The sequence below is a fragment of the Eublepharis macularius genome, chromosome 6 (assembly GCF_028583425.1).
Source record: "Eublepharis macularius isolate TG4126 chromosome 6, MPM_Emac_v1.0, whole genome shotgun sequence".
Taxonomy (NCBI): Eukaryota; Metazoa; Chordata; class Lepidosauria; order Squamata; family Eublepharidae; genus Eublepharis; species Eublepharis macularius.
The window spans coordinates 124,025,440-124,048,601 of record NC_072795.1 but is presented as its reverse complement, the minus strand read 5'-3'; the positions used below and the strand labels follow the sequence as shown (position 1 = coordinate 124,048,601).

The 23,162-nt window shown below is 46.5% G+C and overlaps 1 protein-coding gene across 2 annotated transcripts; it reads left to right on the top strand.

Annotated features, from left to right (window-relative positions):
• Positions 1-2,932: 2,932 nt before the first annotated feature.
• VDAC2 (voltage dependent anion channel 2) lies at positions 2,933-19,030 on the top strand. Of its 2 annotated transcripts, XM_054982894.1 has the most exons (10): positions 2,933-3,232; positions 4,447-4,508; positions 8,201-8,272; positions 10,028-10,077; positions 10,423-10,575; positions 10,659-10,711; positions 12,864-13,091; positions 14,808-14,958; positions 15,793-15,850; positions 18,450-19,030. In XM_054982894.1, the coding sequence occupies exons 2-10, from the start codon at positions 4,472-4,474 to the stop codon at positions 18,539-18,541; spliced, it is 894 nt and encodes a 297-aa protein (XP_054838869.1). In that variant the 5' UTR covers positions 2,933-3,232; positions 4,447-4,471; the 3' UTR covers positions 18,542-19,030. The 2 variants fall into 2 exon arrangements, with proteins under 2 accessions (XP_054838869.1, XP_054838870.1); XM_054982895.1 differs by lacking the exon at positions 4,447-4,508 and having other exon boundaries at positions 2,941-3,232.
• The last annotated feature ends 4,132 nt before the right edge of the window (positions 19,031-23,162 follow it).

Below are 23,162 nucleotides of genomic sequence, written 5' to 3'. Positions count from 1 at the left end.
GAATCCAGCCTAGGAGTGTTGACGGGTCGTCTTGCGTCAGGGCCCGATCTAGCAGCTCAGGATTTAAGTCATTTCGAAACAGTTCTATTTTAACTTCCTCATGATAGCTTGGGCACTTGGTGGCGAGTTGGCGAAACTCGGCGGCGTAGTCTCTCACTGGCCGAGAACCCTGCCGAATGGCCCGGAGTCTAGTGCAAGCTCTCTCCCCTTCCATCGGGTCTTCATATTGGGCTCGTAAAGCAGCAAGGAAGGCTTGCAAGTCGAACAGCTCATGGGCTCCGGTATCGTGGAGAGTCACATACCACTCTGCTGCCGTTCCCTCTAGTCTGGATCCCAGATGGATGACGCAGCTCTGTTCGGAGGGGAATAGGTGGCCCCACTCATTGAAGAATTGCAGAGCCTGCACTATGAAGAAGCCTAGCTTTCGCGGCTCCCCGTCAAAGGTGGCTTCCAGTTTTACCCAGCCCATTGGGATGCCCATAGCCCTCGCTTGTGTATCTGGATAAGCACTGACAGGAGCAGCGGGGGGAGCTGGGTAGCCCCACACAGGGAGAGGAGGAACGATGGTCTGGTCTCTAGGCCTGGGCAGCAGAACTCCTCTGACCGAGGGAGCATACGGGGCTTGCCGAGGCACCGGAGGAGGGGGTGCAACTGGAGTCCTTCGGCGTAGGTTTCTCGGAGGCGCTGGCGGGTGTGGCCACGGTAGAGTCGGAGCAGCTGTTTCTGCCCAATGGCTCCTCGGCAGTTCCGGGTAGGGTCCGGGCCCAGGTGCTGGCACAACTGGTGGTCCCTGTCTAGGCCCTGCTGCTCGCCTCCCACTGGAGGTTGCAGGTGCTGCTGGAGGGCGAGTGGGCCCGGCCTCAGTAGCGGTTGACCAGGTGGTCGCTGGAACAGGTTGAGGCGGTGGTGGCGGGGCAGGTGGACCCTCTTCAGTTGGCGGTGCAGGCGGTCCTATCAGTTGGGCCATCATGAGTTCCATGAGTTGCGCCGCTTGCACCAACTCCCCTCTCATCGCTGTCATCTGGGCTTCCAGAGCAGCATAACGTGCTTCCTCGGCCTGTACGGCCAAAAGTTCTTCCCCACTGCTGGGTCCCCCCACGGCTTGGGCCGTTGCCCGGAGGAGGTCCTCCTCCCAGGCACGTTGCATTCTCCACACTCGTTCCCACTCCTCAACTGAGAAGTCCGGTTTGGTTGGGGCCCCTGAGTTTCGGGTGGTGCCTGCTCCAACGGGAGTCTCAAGAGGCATCCTGGTAGTCACTCGATCCCGATGAGCTACCCTCCTGAGACTCCTCGTTGATTTCACTGGCAAGTTCCAGTATTTGTATATCCCACGGGGCCGATTGCGCTGCATCCAGGGAGATTGATGGGCCAGCAGGTGCGGTGGAGTGCAGTCCCAGGCCCCCGATCCCCAGGGGTGCTAAGGGTTGTCGCAGTCCGCGGGCACTGTCCGTCCATCCCTGGGTAAGGCTGATATTGAAAACAGGATGCTGTTCTATGCTCTATATGAGGGTCTCACTTTAAAGATTCTGGAACATATTAGATTATTCACAGCTGTTATCCAAATAACTTGTTTTATTTTGCAAGCTATCACAATGGCCTTATAAGAGGAAAATTCCTACTGTATGAAGTATGCTTCCTTGTGCTTTGTTTGCATTGTCCAGTAAAGCAGTTCTGCATGATTTATGACTTGTCATGTAGCACAGCCCACCATGAACTCAATGAAACTCCTGTTTTAGGTGGTGCCCCCAGTTTGCAAAAAGCAGAGGGAAGCTGACTAGCTGGTAGGCTGCATTATACATGCCGATGTCTCATAACTTGTGCTGCCCAGACGGCCTGCAATTGAGGTAACGGGCTGGTGTAACAGCTAGACTTTCTGCTGCTTGAGAGTAGGCCCCACTGATTACAATGGGGATTCTTTCCAATTAAGCAGCCAGCCAGCTTGGTGTAGCAGTCAGTGTAAAAGCGGTACTGGAGATCCCCGAGTTCAAACTCCCTCTGTCATGCAGTCATGTGTTGACCTTGAGCAAGTAACTCCCAGCTTAACCTACCTCACAGGGTCATTGGGAGGATAAACAAGAGAGAATCATGTACACTGCTCTGAGCTTCTTGACAGAAGTATAAAAACGTGATGGAAACATAAATATAGTACTTTTTTGTGTGTTGGTACTCACCAGTACCCAGTACTGGCACCTTTCAAGGGGCCCTGGGTGGGGGGTTGGTGTTCGTGGAAATCAATTGCATTGAGTACTGGCAGTTTTTCTTTAACAAAAAGCACTGCAAAAACATACATAGGATACATGGTTGCCAACTTTCAGGTGGAGATCTCCCAGAATTAAAAGTTATCCCGACTACGGAGAAAATGGCGGCTTTGGAGGGTGGCCTCCCTCTTCTCCAAACCTGGCCTTCCCCAGTCTCCCCTACCAAATCTCCAGGAATTTCCCAACCAACAGGCCTACAAAATGGTAACTAGGTGTATAAAGGGAAGGAATTCTGAAACACCAGCAGCTTAACTGAAAGGGGTTAGCAGCCATTTTGAGGCCAGAGTCTGGAGTTTAAAAGTTGCAAAGTATTAAGTTTCGTTTTGTATTTTTTTTTTACACCAAATGTTTACGTTTTAAAAAAATGACTTTTGGGGAGGTTAGCCAGTTTGGAATTCAGGTTGAAACACTCGTAAATCAGCCCCCCCACCCACCTTGGCCCAGCTAAAATACAGCCTAGGAGCGCACACTACCCCACAACTACGCATGTGCGCTGTTCCGTTGCCGTCCACTACTCCCTCCACTACAGCAGGCCACGCTTTCGGCTTTTCCCTCTTCCAGAGCGCCGCCCCTCCGGCCTTTCCTCCCTCCACTCGCGCTAGCCGAGGACCCCTCCCACCTTCCTCATCAGAGCTGTCTACGGTAGTGCCTGCCTGACTGGGCCCACGCTTTTCCTTCCCCTCGGCTGGTTTACACCGTTGGCCGGAACCTGCCTCCCTCTGCAGGAGCGGGACTGAGGCGGGAAGGGAAGAGGGGGCTCCAGACAGGCGCCCGGCTAGCCTGGCCCTCGGCTCGTTGTGGGTGGGGTCCTTGCAGGCGGGGCGAGCGGCGAGCGGCGAGCGCGAGGTGTCTCCTTCACTTCGCCCTCCAGCGCGGCCTTCACGCGGCGACGGAAGCGCGCTTGTGTGCGTGAGAGAGACGGGCAGACAGACAGAGAGGGCCTTCCTCCTCCTCGCCCCTTCCCCACTCGACGGGTAAGGGGACGGGTTGCCATGACAACGAGGGGGGTGGCGGGACCTTCTTGCGGGGGGGGGGAGATGGAGTTAATCCATTTGGGGGGGGGGGGAGAAGGAAGAATTTATCCTGAAGTTCTTCTAGTCGCGTCTCGCGTGCTGCAGAACAGCGAAGGCGGATCTCTGCCCCCCCCTTCTCCCTCCCCGCCGTGTCTTTACAACAGCCCCGTGAGGTAGGCCACTGCACTGCGGGGGGAAATGAAAGGCCCGTAATCTCCGAGCCTTCCTTAGGAGGGCCTCGCGAGTGGCGTGTGAGGCTGGGGAAGGATTAAGAACCCCTGCTTTCCTCTTCCCACAATCCCTTAGCGGGGTGAGTGCTGTAGAGCCTGGACCGGCTCCCCTTGCCTCAAAAGGTAATTGAGGGGGAAACGGGCCTTTGGCCCTCCTGTTCTTTTTCCTGACCTTCCCGTTTCCTTTTGCAACTTTTCTTTGCTAACTTTATATATATTCTTTGAAATAGTGCTCTTACTGCAATTAATTCCCCTCCCCCCCCTCCATTTAACATTCTCAGTCTAGCAGTATTTAATTTAGTGGGACTTAGTTCAGCATCTCTGAGGGGGAAGTGGGCAAGCATTTGTCTACCAGTTTGTGCCCGCCTAACCCGTTTTTCAGTGTTGTCTGCTTGCTGGCTTAGCCTGCTACGTGTGATGATGTTCTGGTTAGAAAAGTGGTTCCCTCCATTCTCTTTTCTTCTCTTTCCCTCCTACACTGTTGATCCCAGCCAGAGAATATCCGTTTCCTCCTTAAATGAACTTGTAGCGGCTACAAGATCCATCTCCTTCGGGGCATGTGTTTGCAGAGAGGAGGATATGCTTCTGGCATGTGGGTGTAGCATGCGGAAGAGGCAGGGATAGAAGGTTAGGGCTGGTTCCCTAAGATGGCTGCATGGATCAGTTCGTCTTGCAGTTGCTGTGAAATACTGATTTGTCCCTCTCCCCTGGCTAGTCGCAGTAGCTGCCGGGCTGCAAGCTGTCTCTCTTATTTGGGATGGCAGCACTGCCCGTGAACAAAAGGCCATTTTTTCTTGGGAGGGATGACACAAATATTTTCAGTGTTTGCAAGTGCAGAATTAAAAAGCTATTGTTGAAATTACCTATAGCCTCAAGAATATTGTTAATTTTAATTCAAAATTTATGTCGCTTATTTATTTTTAATGCATTCCCCCCATTTTATAGATCGTCTAAATTGGACTAAATAGCTATGGCTTTTAATCCAGCATGTCACCACCCACCCAGACGTAAGTAGGGAGAGTTGAAGATAGGCTGTTAAAGTAACAACTAACAAGTTAAGTTATAGTAACAGTGTTTTAAAAGAGAGTAATATATAACACATTGGATCATCCGTAGTTATGTGTGTCCATCTTTAACAATATTAACTATGTGGAATAAATATCTGTCTCTTGCATGCTCAGGCTTCTTTTATGTATTCTTTCAATGCAATCTTTTATCCACCTTTCTGTCTGAATCACTTGTTATGATGGAATTGTAGATATTTAACTGTCTAAGAATTCCTTAGGGGTGCTTTAAGTGTGGAGGAGTTTGAAAGAATAACTAAAGGGAAAAGGTGTGGTATAATCCTTGAAATTGTTGTAACTTGTAGTTTAATTGCATGACTGCTCTAGCAAGGTTACATTTAGGATTCATATTTTTTTTCTATTCTTGACCTTTTTTCTTAGTGTTTGGTGTACAACTCTGATTTGGAGGTGGGACTCCTTCAAAACTGTTCTTTAATAAAATAATTGAGACATGATTGCCATCCCTCTGTGAAACATATGGTGCTGGAAAGTACTTCTACTGGTTTCAGTGGGACTTCCTGCCAAATAGCTGTTCTTGTAATATGAGACCTTGTGCAAATTTTTCCTTGCAAACATACAAAATAGAGAAAACGTTCACATTTTGAGAAGGGGGAGGGGAAAAAACCTTTTCACTCAGATTTCACTTCTGATTTTTTAAATATGGGGCGGGGGAGAAGATTGTGTCCGTGCAGCCCTGCATAGCAACTACTTTTGTGGGATAGCTACTTTGGAAATGGATGGCGAGCCAGTGCCCCGTCTGTCTTCCACAGCAGCCTGCTAGTGAGCCCCGTTGCCACTCCCTCTGGATGGCCAAATAAAGGGAGGGGGATGATTGTGGTACAACAGGGGCCACCAGTGTCCTCCAGTTGCTGATATCCTGCCATTCCCTCCATGGCAGTTGATAAAATTACAGTACAGATCAGCGTATCTGTCTGTAATAGACAAAAGAGTGGTATGATGCTTTCCAGTCAAAACGCAAAATAATGCACAAATTATTCCAGCTGATCAATGTAGTGGCTGATTTTTTTCTTTTCTGCCACTGCACTGTGTTTAACCCACAGATTGCAGAGAAAATCTGAGGGCCCTTGCCGCCTGCTATATGCATTGGGTCAAGCAGAGTAAAAGAGCTTTCAGCCTGCTGTGAGTGTTCCCTTTGCAATTTGAGTGGTCACATTTTAGCATTTCTGCACCTAGCGTAGCAGATGGGGACTGAGGCCTTTGTGGTCAGTTGAATAATGCCACTTATACGTCAATAGTAAAATCTCTCTTGCTCAGTTTCATATTACAGGCCATCTTGTCGCTGAAAAGCCGCAGATGAAATTAATACTAGATCTCTAGCCTGAAACTTTATGAGCTCTGAAGGTTGCTGATTTTGGAGCACTTTCTTTTATGCAGCAGTTGTTTTGGCTATGGCAGATTGTTGTATAAATCGGAAAAAAAATTCTCGAGTCCATGATCCAAAAGCCCTCCCCCTCAAAAATCCTCCATTATGCTTAGTAGGATTCCATTGGAGGAAAAAAAGGTGATCTTCATTCCCCTCTGTAAATGTCTAAAATGTCATGAATGAAATGGCACTTGGATCCTGGACACACCTATTTGAATGCAAGTGCAACTGTTATCGGTTGTAAGATGTCAGCCTTAACTTCCCCTGTTTGTAGGCACAGGGCTTGGAATCATGGAACTTAGTTGCAGGCAGAGATGCATAATTTCAGCCGTTTGTCTACTATCTAAGTAAATTAAGATGGGCCCGCAGCTTTCTGCCTCATATCAAGCTTGGTGGAAGTGTCTTCTCGTTTTCAGTAGAAGCTGAATTTCAATGATGATTGACACAATGGTTGACTAATCCCCAAACTGTCACTCTTTGAAGCAGTTTTTAAAAAAGCACAAGCACTAAGTAAATACCTGAATAGACAAATGTGCAAGGAGCTAGAAAAGAGTGGAGGTCCTAACACAAGAGTGGGGGGAGGACTAAGCCAGAAGAGGCGTGGAAATTCCACCCCCAAGATGTATATGGTGTTTTGAGAAACAAAGAGTCGGGTGGGGGGAGAAGCAGAATTACCCCTCCAGCAGAATAGCCCACTCCTGTTTCCAGGTATGTGTGTATGAAGTCTTAGTTCTGCCCATAAATGTTAGTACTCAGATACAATTCAATGTGTCCCCTAAGTTGGGAAACCATAGTTGCCTTGAATCATAACTTTTCTTTAAAACAGAAACCCACTTCAAGTGGTAATTTCTGATTCTGGCTTACTAATTTCTCCAGACCGGGAAGTGGATGACTAGAAGGTGGGGGCGTATCCTCTTGAAGCCTGGTTCCCTGCTGGATGATCCGTGATCTGGCAGTTACGATGGATGTGGCGAGCAAGTGTATTGCCAACCTTGCATGAAGAACAGATTTGTTTTTACACTCAAAAAATGTACTTTAATTTTAAAAGTGCCCCCCCCTGCATCCCCAGTGTTAACTTTATAATACTGAGAGTGATTTTAAAAAATTAACTTTTTATGACAGCATTTAGCTTTTATGGCTGCAGAGACAACAGAAATAACGCGATAGCCAAAATCACTAGGAGACGGAAGGTATTATATAGTTTTAAAGTTTAAATTCATTATTTTATCCATTTCCCATATCCACGCATGAAGACTTTTCAACAGGTGACAAATGAATACTGTTGTGAAATAGCTGTACGTAGCTACAATTAACAAGAGTAGTGGTATGACATGCAGATGAATATATCGGGCAGTTAGTCCAAGGTGCTGTTCACAGAGCTTCTAGTGCTGACTCTGCTTTTCCTCCTTCCTTGATTGTCATAGAGTTTCTCCGTGTTCTGCCATCTTTCTGTATTTTGGCAGTATTTAGGAGTCGGGCTGTATAAAAATAAAAATGATTCTCTTACAAGGCAGCAGAGCATCATAAGCCTAGAGGGTTCTGGATTTTACTTTAATTGTGCAAAGAGATTTGCAGCTGTTGCTGAAATCTAATGGGAAACTGGCCCACTGCTTTGTCCGATTTGAACATCTGCTTTGTAGGGATTTAAGTTTTATAGAACACTCCATACACTGTCAAAAGCTTCTTGGATAATAATATGCATATTTAAAGTGTTTCTTTTCTGGGATTCTCTTTGTGATCTGAACTCATCATATCCATACCTACTTGTATAAAATTATGCTTAGGTTTCTTGAGGTGTGGGTGGGTTGTTCATGTATGTTTTTAGAGGAATCTGAATTGGGAGAGCACATAACGCGTTTATCCATTAAGTAGCTGGACACATCAGCTTGAATGGTATGGTTTCCTGTCATTTACCATTTCTGATCATTAGAAATATGGCTCTCTATCCTGCCACATGCTCAGCACTGTTTGAAGCCTTCTTCCAATTTAGGTAGCTCTTCTGCCAGAAGTAGAGTGGTAAAATACAAGCTGCAGAATAGTACTTAGTATCGGATTTAAGGATCCATTTTGTTGCATCTCAGACTATTTTTACTTGCTGCTTAAAACTATATAACACAGGAATGATTTGTGTCTAATCTTCCTCTGTATGCATTTCTGTTAGAAATCATAGCACACCTTGAACAAATACATACCTGTTTTGTTCTTTTTATTTTACTGCTGTGTTAACATTCCCCTTGCTGTGTCTCCTTAGCTCCAATGGCTATCCCGCCAGCCTACGCAGACCTCGGCAAATCTGCCAGAGATGTCCTCAACAAAGGATTTGGTATGTGTGATGCTTCTCAAGAATACCTCTTCTTAATTGTTATCCTGAGTGTGTTCCTCATAATCCCTAATTCATGGTCCAAACACAATTTTGGGAGGAGAATTCTTCTGATACTCGGTATGTGGCTTGTGGGTGGGAGGAGATACTGCTGCTCTGTTTCTCATCTAGTGCCACTGTGGATTACTTCCTGAATCTACAGATCCACTTATGCACCAGCAGGCTGTATCCATACAACTCCATACAAAGGTCCCTGCGTGTGCCGCTTTGTGCCACACAGCTAAAGATACTTATTTTCTTTTCCTTTGGAAGCAAATAGGACATTGCTATTGAGAGAATCCAAGCTTTAGCCAATGAGATTAGTGTCTCAGTTTCTGAGTTTGACGTCTGGGATCAGCTGCTTTCATGAAAATCATTTGCTCATGAATAGCCCATGTTAACTGCTGTGGGCTACTTGTAGATAAATACTTCCCCGATATGGATGGGCAGAAGTGCCGTCTTCCGCTTGGCTGAGTTTTTGCAGAGCGTGGAATGATTTCCCTCTGCTCCACTGATACTCAGAAGTGGATTGCAGAGACTGGGGTGGCTTCTGAGGCTTTCTCTAGCTGAGGAGGGGTGGTGGAGGTGGTGGTGTTATTTTTGCCTTGCTGGATCAGCGTCTTTGAGGTGCAAGGGAGGAACTGAGTGCCTGAACTGTCTCTCTCCTCTCTCGCCCTCACACATTCCCCAAGGCTTTTGAGGAAGGGGAGGCAAAGACACATTTCCAGAGTGGGTCCAGAACGTGCTGCGGAAAGCATTGGGTTGTGGCCTTCCGCATAAATTATTTTGACCTTAATGGAAGCTGGATGCAGCATGGGTTTTGGTGAGGTTAGATTCTTCCCCCCACCGCTACTTCCAGGTCTCAATTTAAAATTGTCTTGTATGTCCTGAGAGCAAAGGGTGGGGTGGGATGAAGGGTGAAGTAGATTTTCTTCCAGTCATTATTAGAATAATTGACTGCATTCACAGTTGGATGATTTCTTCAATGACATAACCTGTATGACTGTAATTTAAAACTAAGCTCTTTTAAAGCTGTGTTGTAGTGATTGGTTGGAGCTGCAGATAACCCAATTAAAATTAAAAAAAGATAAAGCAAAACACAGCTTTACAACTTTCCCTCAAGTAATACCCTTGTTACGAAATGTCAGCCTAAAAACAATAGCAATACGTTTCCTAGGGAGGATGGGGAGGGCAATCCGTACTGGGGGACTTGTCACCTAAAAAAGAGTGCGACTTGTACTGTGCCCAGGCAGCTAGAAGGGAGGCCTTGACCAGGAGCAGGCCCATGGAGGGGGTGAGATGGCAAACAGGCTTATAACAAGGAAAACATAACAAAAACAGCACTCCAGCCAGGGCTCCGTTATTTATGTTGCTTGTCGCACATACCTGTGATACTTGCAGTCAATGAGACCCTAGTGCCTGCTAGCCAAATGCCAACTGTGCCTTCAGTGTTAGGTTCAATTCCTGTTTGTTGTGTGCCACTTTATGACCTGAGTTAGAAAGCCAGGATTTTCATACCCCCAGGGTGGGGTACACAGTATTGAACAACTCTCCTTGGTTTGCTGTCAGAAGCCATTGCAAGTGGGGATGAAGGCTGTCAGTATCCGAAAGGTCCCCCCCTCCCATTTTAGGTCGGCCTGCAGGGGGATGTACAGCTCCCTGTTAAGAGCCAGTGCTTGTAAGATGTGTTCTTCAGCAACTTTATTTCTTTCTGTCAAGGTTTCGGCCTTGTGAAATTGGATGTGAAAACGAAATCTGCAAGTGGAGTGGTATGTACTGACTGCATGTTATTGAAACTCTGGCTAACAGCTTGTGAACTTGTATCTTGTCTTTTTTTTTTTTTTTTGCTGGGGAGTGAGACTCCAACCTAATTGCTATAGGAAGCAGCTTTCTGAGCGTCCCATGACCATGCAAGAGGCTAGGTTGGGTGTGTGGGGGCTGCTACCTTCACTGTTTTTCTGTCTCTTCTTTAATCACATGCCCTTTTGTTCATACGTATCTGTGAACAGTTTGAGATGCAACAGTAAGAACTGTTGCATTCATTGTTAGCAAATTCAGGTTTGTGACAAGTTTACTGAAGTCGGAAATAACCTGGAGTGTATTGTCTTCATTAGGAGTTTTCAACATCTGGCTCATCAAACACAGACACGGGGAAAGTGAATGGGAGTTTGGAGACCAAATACAAGTGGACTGAGTATGGTGTGACTTTCACAGAAAAATGGAACACAGACAACACTCTGGGAACAGAAATGGCAATTGAAGATCAGGTAACTTGAGTTTTTAGTCATTGTTTGTTAATAAGGGAAGCATCTGCAGCTCTCAATTAACCATTTTCCCCTCCCTAAATCAGATTGCCAAAGGTTTGAAGTTGACATTTGATACAACCTTCTCACCAAACACAGGGTAAGTTTAATTTTTGATCTTCCTCATTGAAGTAGTTGGTGAGTGTGGCTCGATTCGAGCTGTGACCTTGAAACCACACGCTGGTGCCTTTGACAGTTTCACTTGTCCTCAAACTGATAGGCCACAAGGAGAAGCAAAGTGCCCCATTCCAGAAGTGGTATAGCCCAGCTCCAGGGATACTTCTTAGCCCATTGCTGTTGAGCACCTGACACTTGTCAGAGGAAAGCCAGCAACAGAATCTGGAAGGACATTCTGTCCTGTCTCTAAATGCCACTTACTGGCTTGATTCTCTCAGCGAAGGCAGTCGGGCAGCCCTGCAGACCCGGGAGCGCCACTCCAGCTTCTCTAGGTGGCCAGCAGCGGTGCTGGATCTCCACCCAACAGTGCTTCCCTCTCCCAACCCTTGGAGGTGCTCCGCTCTTGCTTCTTTGGTATGCTGAGATACCAACTGATTGTTTTAGGGATAACCTGCTGAGAGGGCCAGTGCTCTTGGCTTCTCTTCCTGCATTGCCATTCTAAGGCTCCGCCTAGTTCCTGCATCTCTGGCTCCCCAGAGACTAGCTACCACCGGGACGGCTTACTGCGCTTGTGCCGTCCCGGGAAAATAGCAGTTTAGCAACTGACTGGCCTCTTCCAATGACACCTGTTCTGAATAGCATGTTTGAATGGTGGAAATCCAAGCAGTACAGAGAATAACTACTGGTGCTTAAAGTAGTAAATAATTTATTAAAAGTTAAGAAGTCCACACACACACACACACACTCTGTATGCAGTTCCCCTGTCCTTCATTCTATACATGCCTAGCTGGTCTTGTTCTAAGGCAGGCTCTTCAACTTAGAATTTAGTTTGCTAGACACTTCCCATTACTTTTAGAGTCTTTGTTCAAAGAGCCTGCTCTCTGTCTGCTCTGTGTGGCAACGGCAACCATCAAGATGGAGCTCAGGTGTAATCAGGGCCAGTGCCAGGGTTTCTGGTGCCTGAGGCGAGATACCTACTTGCACCCCCCCCCCTTCCCGCTAATCAACTTGATATCGTAGGCTTTAAAATGATGAATTTTAAATACATCTCCAAAATTATACCTTTTCCAGCCTGCTTTCAGTATTCTTGGTGATTGGGAAGGGCAGTGGCGTAGCGTGGTTGTGGGGCTCCCAGGGCAGGAGTTGGCGACTCTCGCCCCATGCACACCCTGTGCGGTGACATCACTTGTGATGTCATCGCGCAGGAGCATCCCTGTCACCTGAGGAGGGCGGCAGCGGCAAAGGGGCAGGGAGGCAGCCAGATAGACCCCTCTCTCTGCATGCCAAGGGATTTTATCTCCCCTTTCTTCCTTAACCCCACCTTTCTGTGGGTCAGAAACTCTTTTCTTGAAGTATCCAGGAAGATTCAACCTGGCCCCACCCCACCCCAAGTCTCTTCTAGGTGTCAGTTTCCAGCCAGGGTGTGCGCTGACCATCATATTGTCTCTGGTCAGGATGGCCATTAGCATTTCCAAAGCTTTGATGGTCTGTACTATGACAATACTTGTAAACAGTTGACTTCCTTCTTCCTGCCTGTCTTCTCCCAGGAGAGAGACAAACTTTTAAAACTGAATTCGGAGGGCTGTGTCAGGGCCAAAGCCTGAAATAAAAATGCATTTTTTCCACAGCTCCTGAAATATCTTTGTGATTCTCTCTGGGATGTTATAAAATTGCTCTCAGCAAAGATAAAGGAAGTGAACAAAGCAGCAGCCAAAGATCCCTGAAATTTGTGTAAAATACTAATGTGCTGATAGTGCCTGGGCATTAGTTTTAATAACCTCTTTGGTTAGGCATCTGGGGATTCATGCAGAAATGATATGCCAGTAGACTATACAAGCTAGTGGTGGCCCTTTAGTTTATAAGACACAGCCCATCCAGCACTGAGCCCTGGACAAGTTCCCTACCAAAGCTGGTATGTAAGCACGTAACAATATCTATTTGTGTCTCATGATACTTTGTCCTTCCATGTCTCTTACTCCTCTCCGGGATGTACAGATGTTTTTTTTCAAGACTGTAATGGGCTACTGCAATTGTGTCCAGTATTTTCTCATACTTCATCCCATCCTTTATTTCCTTGCTAATATGAGACGATGTAGCTTAGGTGTTCCGGAGCATGAAAAAACCCTCTTTTTCAGGAAGAAGAGTGGCAAGATCAAGTCTTCTTATAAGCGCGAATGCATAAACATTGGGTGCGACGTTGACTTTGACTTTGCTGGCCCTGCCATCCATGGCTCAGCTGTTTTTGGTTATGAAGGCTGGCTTGCTGGTTACCAAATGACCTTTGATAGTGCCAAATCAAAATTGACAAGAAATAATTTCTCTGTGGGTTACAAGACTGGGGACTTCCAGCTGCACACCAACGTGTAAGTATTCAACAAAAGTTGACAATGGAAAGAGATGTGGCGAAACTCACATGTGGGGAAATATTTTCTAATTATTGTAGCTTCAGCATCATAAATGCATAATAAAAATGCCTATAGTGATTTGTAGTTTCTACTCAAATGTTCTGTGAAATTGTGGTCAGAGCCTTGGAAGGCCATAGGCTTGAGTTAGATGAAATGACAAACCAGATTATTCCTTAGAATACAAACAAGCCTCACGAAGCCTGGTTTAATCCTAACTTATAGGCAGTCTAGCAAACCACAGTTCGTTGTTTTATGTGGTTGGGCCATCATGTAAAATGAGCTTTTGGGAAGTGTGGAAATCTTCAATCTCCAAGCTATATGCAAAGGGAGAGTGAAGTGCCATAATGATAAATCATGGTGTGCCATCTTGTCTGAATGCAGCCGTAAGTATTGGTCTAAAAATCTTCATTCTAACAACATGATACAGCTTTTCCATATTTCTTTTAAAATTGGGTATGGCATTAGGGGCCAGACTTTCTTTTCTTGACCTTCATAGCTCGTTCATCTGTCCCTTGCAGCTATTTTCTGTTTTGCATCGCTTTTCATGGATGTTGTGTAATGCAACTCAGTATTTTTAGATGGTTTTCATGACTATCCAGTTTGCTTCATTAAGTAGTAGTTAAAGGCACAGCAGTGTAAATTGCATTCAGTTGGGTGTGACGAGTTCAGTCACAATGGCAACCCACAGCTATCTGCAGAAAAGATCGAGTTGCCATAATTCAGAGGGATGGTGGTTAGTAGCTGCTTTTGCATAGCGGTTTATGTGGTCGGGCTGTGAATCAGCACTCTGCTGGTGCGACTCCCACTACTGCCGTGACCTCTGCAGGTGACCTCGGGTGAGCCACTCCGCTGACTTTGTTCATCGCTCTGAGTGGGTACTAATCTGTCCAAAAGGGAGGTCTATTGTTGTTTGAAGTGACATACATACGTGGTTTTATCCATGTCCTGCATTGTTGACTTTAATAACTGAAACGAAGAAGGATTCTAACGTGCAGTCTTGTTGCCAGCTCAGCTCCTCTTAACGTTCCTTAGTACCTTAAGAGGCATCCGTTTGTATGAATTTGGAAAGTTCCTTTCTTTTTAACCGAAAAGAAGGCAATGGGGTGAATGTGCTCGTCTCTGTATCTCCCCTCCCATCCTCTGTTTTCGGAGTCTCGGGAGATATTGGGGAAAGATGCCCTCCTCCTTGGCTTCTCTGAACATTAGCAAAGAAGGGGTTTGCCATTCTCTCTGAATGGCTGGGCTGGCATGCACGTGGCTTTAGATAAATGGACAGCGAGTGGAAGGAGGTGCCTGGACCCCCAGTGTGCTTTAGTTGGGTGTGGTGTGCTGTCCTCCTGTGGGTCTGCTCATGGTACCAGTAGTAATAGCGGCAATCTAACCTCAGAACACTTCCAGAAACGCTGCCAAGGCAAAGATTTGCCATAATCTTGTCACACTGCTCTTACCAGTTGTTAGTGTCTCAAGTTACTTTCTTGACCGTTTGAGTGCTGATCGTGGCGACTCTCTGAACGTTGCGATTGGTTGCACCCTGAATGCTTTTTGCAAGGCAAACCCAAACCCCCCTCCGACTTCCTGATTTGAGCTTGATGGAGGGAAAGGTAAAAATCATGTTCATGTGGGGTTTTGTTTTACAGTGTGACTTTCAATGCTTTCTATAAAAATATTTTCCAGCAACGATGGGTCAGAATTTGGAGGCTCCATTTACCAAAAAGTCAGTGACAACATTGAGACTGCTGTGAATCTCAACTGGACAGCAGGCAGCAACACCACTCGGTTTGGAATTGCAGCAAAGTACGTGCTGGATCCCGATGCTTCTGTTTCGGTAAGTAGAGAGGCTAAAGTAGAAGTGTCGGCATCGACCCACAAAACTCTCGCTTGCTCCATTCTGCAGTGCCTGTTAACAGTTTCATTCTCAGCTGCACATCTCCATCGTGGGCCTGTGTGTTCCTTGCCTTTTAAGGCTTGGTGGCCTTGAGTGAAAACAAGGATGGACGCTTCGTAGTGTGGTTTGCTCTCCCCTAGCGGCCACTAGTACAGCTGAGGGACTGAGCTGTGAATTGGGAAGTCCCTGGTTCAGATCCTGGGTCTGCTGGCTAGGCTGAGTGACGTTACTGCGAAAATTTTCTAGGACGGCTGATGGAAAGGATTCTAATAACCAAAGGGCAGGTGCCTGATAGATCTCCTCTGAGCTACGGACTTTCATTGAATGTGTCCCTTACCATTCCTGGCTCCCCACCTACAAAATGGAAATGCAGCCTACCTGAAAAGCAGTGATGGAGAGAGGAGGCCATGAAGCACTTTGCTTTTAAGAAGTATTGCTAGGATCTCGATAGAGGAAGGCTTTCTGCCTGTTCTGCCAGAGTTCCATAGCTGTGGCTGTCAGGAACAGTCAGATTTTTCCAAAGTCTGTCCCCCCCCCCCCCCAGCCGCCCGCCCCAGTCATAATAACTTTTCTGGCCCTGAATACTTCTCTGCTTCATGAGGCTGGGGGAGGAGCAGTAAGGAGGATCGTAAAACGATCATTGGGAGTGTATTCCTGTTCAGTGGGCTTCATTATGGCTGGGATTAGAGCCTCAGATATTAGTCATCACTTCCACCAAACAGGATTACTAACATTCTTTCTTTAATCGAGGACTTTCCCCTTATTGTTTTGCAGGCGAAAGTGAACAATTCTAGTCTAGTTGGAGTTGGCTACACCCAGACCCTGAGGCCAGGTAAGAAATATTTGCCTTGAGATTGAAATGCAGAGCTGAAGATCTTCATACACTACGAAGTGCAGCTGGTTGAAGACGGTGCGAGTTCACCTAGTGCAGTTGGCAGCTCCCAGGGAGATGCGCAGAACTCGGCTCTCCCCAAAGGGTTCACTTGCAGTCGGCCCCAGTTCAGTTTTATATGGCAACTTGCTGAGCTGTAGGATGGGCGAGTTACTTGTTCGGGTTCTTTCTGTAAAAATCACCAAGGAACGTCGATTCCCCTTTTTATGTCTCAGATGTTCCTTGTGGCTGGCTGTCTCCGCTGCACTGGGCCAAGTCATTAGTAAAGCGAGGTTTAGTCAGAGTTTGGGGTGGTGATGGTAGTGCCGACGATGGCTCCTGAAGGTAACACCAGATTGAGGGTGTCCATGCAGAAATCAGGGGAGGGATAGATGGGAAGGGGCAGTCCCCTGTTCTGATTTTTTAGCTAAATTCCCTACTGTTGCCACTACCCTCAGATTTTGTCTCTGAGTTGGCAGCACAGAAACTGGCACGTCTGCCATAATCGAGTTGACGCTTGGCCTTAGACAAAGGGTGCTCAGCTACATGTTATAACTTCTAGTTTATTTTAAATAATATTTTTGCAGATTTAGTTGCCAGGATTGCTTTACCAAGAAGGAGTGATGAGGGGGGTGCACGGAAACTTTAACACTCTCCCCCTCATCTACTATTTCCTTGCTGGAAAAATCCACCCCTTTGCTGCTTTTAACCCCATTGTGGGAGGTGGGGGTTGGAAACCTTTTAAAGTTTTCCCCAGTGGGATAAAAGCAGCCCAGGTAGTGGCTTTGCCCAGCAAGAAAGGAGCAGGTGAGGAAAGTGTTAAAAGTCTGTCAGTCTCCTGCTTTGTCTCTGCTGTGCAGCTGCTTGACAAAGCAGTCTTGGCAGCTAAACTTGCAAACGGTGTCATGTAAAGCAAGCTGCTCTGCCCTGCCATGACATTAACAATAGAGGTGAGCCTTAAGTGTATTGTAACAACGTAGCAATATATTAGTGAATCAATAATGTGTGTCTGTAGGGGCCTGGCAGTGCTGAATTGGGTCCTGCGCTAACCAGGTTTGGCTAGCCTCCCAACAACTAGCAGTGTGATCACTTGTGTGGTTCCAGTACATTTCGATAGTATAATCTGTTTGGTCATCATCAAAACCATGAAGATGGATTGTGGCATTTTTTAAAAAGGCAGCAAATCTTCCTATTAGGAAGAAGCAATTTCTTGTGTAGGCTGTTTCTTTTTTTCCCTGAGCCCCTAGAGAGCCTTCCCTCTTAATCCTGCAGTGGCCCTAGCCCCACTCCTGTAACGATAGCATGCCACCTGTAATCCAGTGGGGAGGGGTGATCGCGGCCCTGGGGGTTTCCTTGCAGCGGGGAAAAGCTTGTTTCTCCTTTGTTTCAATAATGAAGAGACACGTCCCAAGTCTCCTCTGTTGCTTAAGAGTCCTTCAGAATAGGGACACACATTCCTCCCCCACCCCGAGACAAGGGAAAACAATGTAAAGGTCTGACTTGGGGGAAAGTTTCATAGATGCATCTGTTATGGAGGGGAAGGTTTCAGGTTTCAGTGCTCTGAAGTATTGTGAAACCCCTGGAAAACCAGTTTGTAATGACAGATGTTAAGAAAAGGAAAGTTAAATCTTGCATTACAAGTAGAGGAGGGGGGACTGTCTTATCATCTAAGGAAGTTGATGGTCTGTCTTAAAGCCATGAGCGCTACATTGGCATAGCTGAGCATCCCACTAGAAGGAAGTTACAGCATTTTATCTTTGCCATGTCAGAGTAGGAATTGAGTAATGGCTCAACGGACCTTCACAGAAACCAGGGTCACCTTCCGTGAGATTCTCTAGAGTGAAATGATAACAGGCTACTGGTTGTGTGGGAAACAGTGGATTGAACTGACAAATATTGTTGGAGGTGTTTGTGCACCGCCAGTAGGACTGTAAAATTTTAATTGTGTATCGAGATCGCTCAGTAGGGGCAGGAGAAGCATTGCCCCTGAGCTTGTTCTTCTGAGCGCTTAAGCACACAGGGCCCGAGTAGATCATTCGGTTTGTCTGCCCCTGGCTTCTGTTTGAGTGTGTGTATATATATGCAGCTCAGGATTTGGTATCAGTGGCCCATTACAGACCCAGCAAGATTTTCAAGGTATAAGCTTTTGAAAGCCAAATCTCTGAAAAGGGGAGCTTACACCCTGGAAATCTTGTTGGTCTCTGAGGTGCCAGTGGACTCAAGTCCTGCTGTTCTACTGCAGCTGCAACTATCTACCTGAAACCACTACTGGTACGGAAACAGAACATTCAGATCAGAGAAGATCTATGGAGGACGTCGCTGTCCATGCAGTTTTGCTGATCTCTGCACTCTTGAGATTTAGAGCTGGTGCCCAGGTGACAGGCCTGTGCCTGGGCTGCCCTGCCCTGCCAGGGAAATGGAGGGAGGGCTGCATGCCTTTAGACTTTGCTCCGGCTGGCAGTGAGGACTGGGGTGGGGGGTCCCTTGGCATGGATGCAGTGAGGAAGTGGTGCTCCTTGTTGGCTCCTAACCCGTTGGCTGTGTCTGTATTAACTTGCAGGTGTGAAGCTCACGCTGTCTGCCCTGATAGATGGAAAGAACATCAATGCCGGTGGCCACAAACTTGGTCTTGGCCTGGAATTAGAGGCTTAAAGGGAGTGGAAGCTGCTGCAGGAAATGGGATATCGGAAGAATATGGCCTTAAAAACGTAATTCCCGTGTGACCCGGAGGTTTTCTCCCCCCCCCCCCCTCCTCAGTGGGATGGCCTAGAACAAAGAGCTGTATTCGGAATATTTAGGCAGTTCCTTGTTAGCTGGTTTTTAGTTAAATTGGTTACCTACCTAGTTCTTAACTCTGCATTAGTGCAGTCACTACACAATACATTATTTAAATGTATTTAACTGTTGAATGCGCTACCCACAAATAATGAAATAGACTTTATGAAAACCTGTACCAACGTGTGCATGTTATGTTTCTTTTAACACGTGATAAATCGCCACCGGAATAACGAAACGGATCAGTGGATGTTCTGAAAAAGTGAGGTCAACAGTTTTTGTTTAAAAAAAAATCACCTTAACTAGAAGTACTTTTGGTATCCCAAGGCAATTCAAAATTATGAATAAAACAAATACACACACGTACTTGTGCCTCCAGATATTTTAAATGTAAGTTACCGAGAAGTGCGGATAGTCAGCTGTAGAGTCCCGCCTCCCTGCCCACCCCCGGAAGTTTCCTCAAGTTCCATGTACACCTTTTACCCCCTGGACCTCCTGTCCTGAATCCAGTAAGCTGAAGCCTGCTAAAGTTCACTCAGTGGGGGATTTCCCGAGGAGCCAGGTGGGCGTGAATCAGCTTGGTTATGCCAGAGCTTGGTTATGCCAGCTTGGTTATGCCAGAGCTTTCTTGTCTAGGAGGTCAGAGATCCCCCCCCCCCCCCCCGCTTCTCTGATGGCCTCGATCAGAGCCGTGGCGCTCCCGTAATCTCAAGAACGCAACATGCTGCAGACAGCCAGTTTTGAGAAGGAAGCGGTTATCGCCAACTTCCTTGAGAATGGCTGCTGTGCCCTTTCCTGACCTTCCTGCCCCATGGTAGGCGGTGGCCACAGTTTTACTTGTGGGGGGGGGAAGTGGATTGGTGCCTCTTGGTTTTGGAGATAACAAAAACAGCTGGATTCATAAGTAGCATATACGAGTCTGCTTTGTCCCATTAGTGAGATACCACTAATGTGAACAACAGTCCCCTGTCCATTGGCAATTCACATTTAGTCCCAGAGGAAACTCTGACCCAAGTTGAGAGAGGGGGGGATTTGGACTTGGAGACCAGGTTTAAATCCCCATTCTTCTGTGGTGACTTCCTAGCAACTGGCCCAGACTTCCCAGGGATATTGTGAGGGAGAAAGGAGGGTGGGGCACCGTTTGTATTGCCTTGAGCTCCTTTTATTAAACTCCCAAAGTAGTAACGATGACTCCTTTCCCCTGATGGCTGTTGAATCTCCAAGCAGCTATGGAACCTCGAGTCTCAGCCTCTGAAGTCCCGGAGCTCACTTGGACGCCGAAAGACCTGTTTCCCAAGCCTTTATTTTGTTCGCTACGTTTAACCCATCCAAAGTAGGAAGTAGTGGGGCCTAAGTTCCCCTCCAAAGAGACCAACAAACTATCCCAAGGTAGCGTATCCTCCTGCCCCTCAGCCCCGCACCAAAGGGCCGGCTCGTTGTGGTGGTGGTGGCAACACTGATGCCTGACCAGGCTGCCCATCCAGGAAGCATCTGGTGGCCATTCTCAGCAGGAAGCCAAGGGAAGTCTCCAGGTCTCAGCATCCACACTTTGCTGGATATTGTCGCACTTGCAACACTAGAAATCGTTTGCAACGGGTGTTTCCTGGGTGGGCGAGCCAACTGGTGAATGAATGTGGCCACTGATGTGTGGATGCCCTCCAGGTGAAAATGATCCTGACAGCTGAGGCTGGAGGGCAGGAGTTGGGGGGGGGCAGAGGTAAGCAAGCACCCCGCTAGCCTGCTCCTAAGGCGTTGCAATCTTGGCGTTGCTCCCAAGGAGAATGAGAAACGGCCTGTGAGCGCTGCGTCTTTGGGGAATGATGTGTGCCACCTTCAAGCTCGGTTCAGATGGCAGGCTGCTGTCAGTGTGCCCAGTCTGTTCAATTCCTTAACTTGTATTGCACGTGACAGCTGCGCCTCGTTTGTTGCATTTGCTACGCTTCCTAAAGTGAAGCTTTGATAGGGAAACCAAAGCACTCCAAGGTGGCTGTAGTCTTAAAAAAAATTAATTTGCAAGAAAATGTAATTGGCATGGCCATAAACATGCAAAATAAGAGCAGGCATCTGGGGATGATATAAAGCACTTCAGCGGCTTGCTAAAATGGGAATCGTGACCACTGAAAACGCTTAGTTGATCTGGACAGAGGGGGAAGTTGGCCTTGCCATGGAGAAGAGAGATCCTTCTCTCACTTCTATACTGGATCAGAAATCCCTGCAGTAAATTACCCTCACTAAATGGTTGTCACCCAGTGACATCCATGGACAAATGAAATGTGTTTGCTTCATAACTTCCCCCCCCTCTAGCAGCAGTACGGGATACGGTAGAACCCCCCAGTCTCTTAATCAAACCAGCAAGGGTCAACTGAACCCCCTTGAAGGTGGGAAGCACATTGTCCTTCAAGATCTCCACCTTCCCAACCAGCATCACTCATGTCTTGTCTGGGTTCAGTTTCAATTTCTTGCAACCATTTGACCACAGCTGCCAGGCAAGGTTTCAGCACCTCTTTATTACATCACCCAGGAATCTGGCTATAGGAACGATGGGTGTCGCCCACATACTAACGACCTCCAATTCCGTAGCTATGAATGATTTCTCCCAAAGGCTTTAAATAGAGGTTGGATAACAAGGGAGATGAGATTGTGCCTTGGGGAACTCTGCAAAATGATTCGCACATTGAAGATAGCAGGTCACTCACAGCAACCCTTTGAGTCTGTTCCATAAGGAATGCTTTAAACAGTCCGAGGCCTGTCCTCTGATGCTCACACCTGCCTCCAAACACCTCAACAGGATGACATAATCTACTGTATCAAAGGCTGCAGATCGATCCAGGAGAAGCCACCAGGAAGCATGGCCTGTGTCTGTACTATATACTATGCATGCTAGGGATCTTTCTTGTTAGATTTTTATCAGTTAGTTGATGGACTTCATAATTCTTACTCATATTCATCATCTGCCTTGAGTCCCAGTGAGAGGGAGATAATAATAATGCTAATAATAAATAATAGGAAGAAACTGGGCGGTTGGCCTGAACTGAAAAGTTTGAGGCACCTTGTTATAAAGTTCCTCACAGATCTATTATAATATGGAGCAATGATGCCATCTGGTGGCGGTTCCGCTTAATTGTTCAAGTCCTGCAAGAGTATAGGAGATGTCAGTTTTTTTGATGGTTTCAAGCTTTTGCCTCTGTTACGGTTGCTATGTGCACTGATTCAAAAGGGAGGCCATCAATTGTGTTCCTGCAAAAAGGGAGGTTTCGGCTGGTAGCGTAAACTCAGATATTTCCAGAGGGAACAATGTTGTTCTGTTGTGGCAAAAATAAACAGGAGTCTTGGGGCACTGCAGAATCTACCAGAGACTCGTTGCAGCGTAGACCTACTTGGACTATGAAATCTACTGGAATAAGGTGCTGTGAGACTCCTGTTTAAATGGAGGCGTGCTTAAGACACCTTCAAAGAGTTAACCAACATTCTGTAGAGCATGAGGAGAATAGAATAGGGCAGTTACACACTGTAAGCATGTCCCGGACAGAAGTTGTGTGTGCTTTCCTGGAGTAAGGGACTGCCCCCTGGTGGACTCACTTTTGCCTTTGAATGTGGTTTTTTTTTTTAGGTCTTTAAATCAAAGGTACAATCCAGTGAATGGTTTTGCATGCATCACTGCATAGATGTAAAATTTCCAGAAATTTCGAAGCCATGGGGGAAAAAACTCTTCAATCGTTTTTTTCCTGGTGGTGGTGGTGAAATTTGCACAATACTTAATGTTCCAATCAAAACTAAACTTATTTCAGTGATGTAAGAACATAAAAAGTCAGCTTACAAAATTGTACTATTTAGCATATTTATGGAATTTAAAAGTATAAATGCCATTTTCTATAAGAAAAGTTGAAAGTGTAACCAATACTTAATAAAGACTTGCCAATTGCTGGCACTTTATGCTACCATAGCACATGCATCTTTAGCTTTTGCCATGTAAGACATAAGAAAAAACAAAAAGTTGAAGGTAGATAATAAATTCTGCAGTAACCAACACAATTAAAGCATATTATTTGGACAGAAACTCTCTCATAGTCTCAGTAGGTAAGACTGCAGGCATGTTTGGATATTAAGCTAACTTTATAACAGTAAAAGCTCAACTCTTCAATAATGTATCATTAAACACATTATAGTATGTTAACTGTTGCCAGAATTATTTGTAAATTTCTAAGAGCATCTCTCTGATGGCATCAAGCCCTCAGTGTGCACGTCTGTGTGTGTGTGGACCGGAAGCAAACAGGCTTGGGAGAATTGGTGGACCAAACTTGTGAACTGACCATGGGTCACGGCTGATCCTGAATGCTTAATTTCACGAGGTCTTAAACTCTTTGTGTGCGTGCGCGTGCACACACCCGTCTTATAGGTGCTACTGGACTCTTGCTCTTTTCTACTGCTCAAAAACTCTCAGGCAGCTTAAGATTTATCTCCTTGAAAATTATTGTGGTTGCACTTCTGTGACTTGGCT

Coding starts and splice junctions, on each gene's coding strand:
- VDAC2 (XM_054982894.1), top strand. CDS start 4,472: ATGGCTTTTAATCCAGCATGTCACCACCCACCCAGAC. Junction 8,273..10,027: donor TGTCCTCAACAAAGGATTTG/GTATGTGTGATG, acceptor CTTTCTGTCAAG/GTTTCGGCCTTGTGAAATTG. Junction 15,851..18,449: donor CACCCAGACCCTGAGGCCAG/GTAAGAAATATT, acceptor ATTAACTTGCAG/GTGTGAAGCTCACGCTGTCT.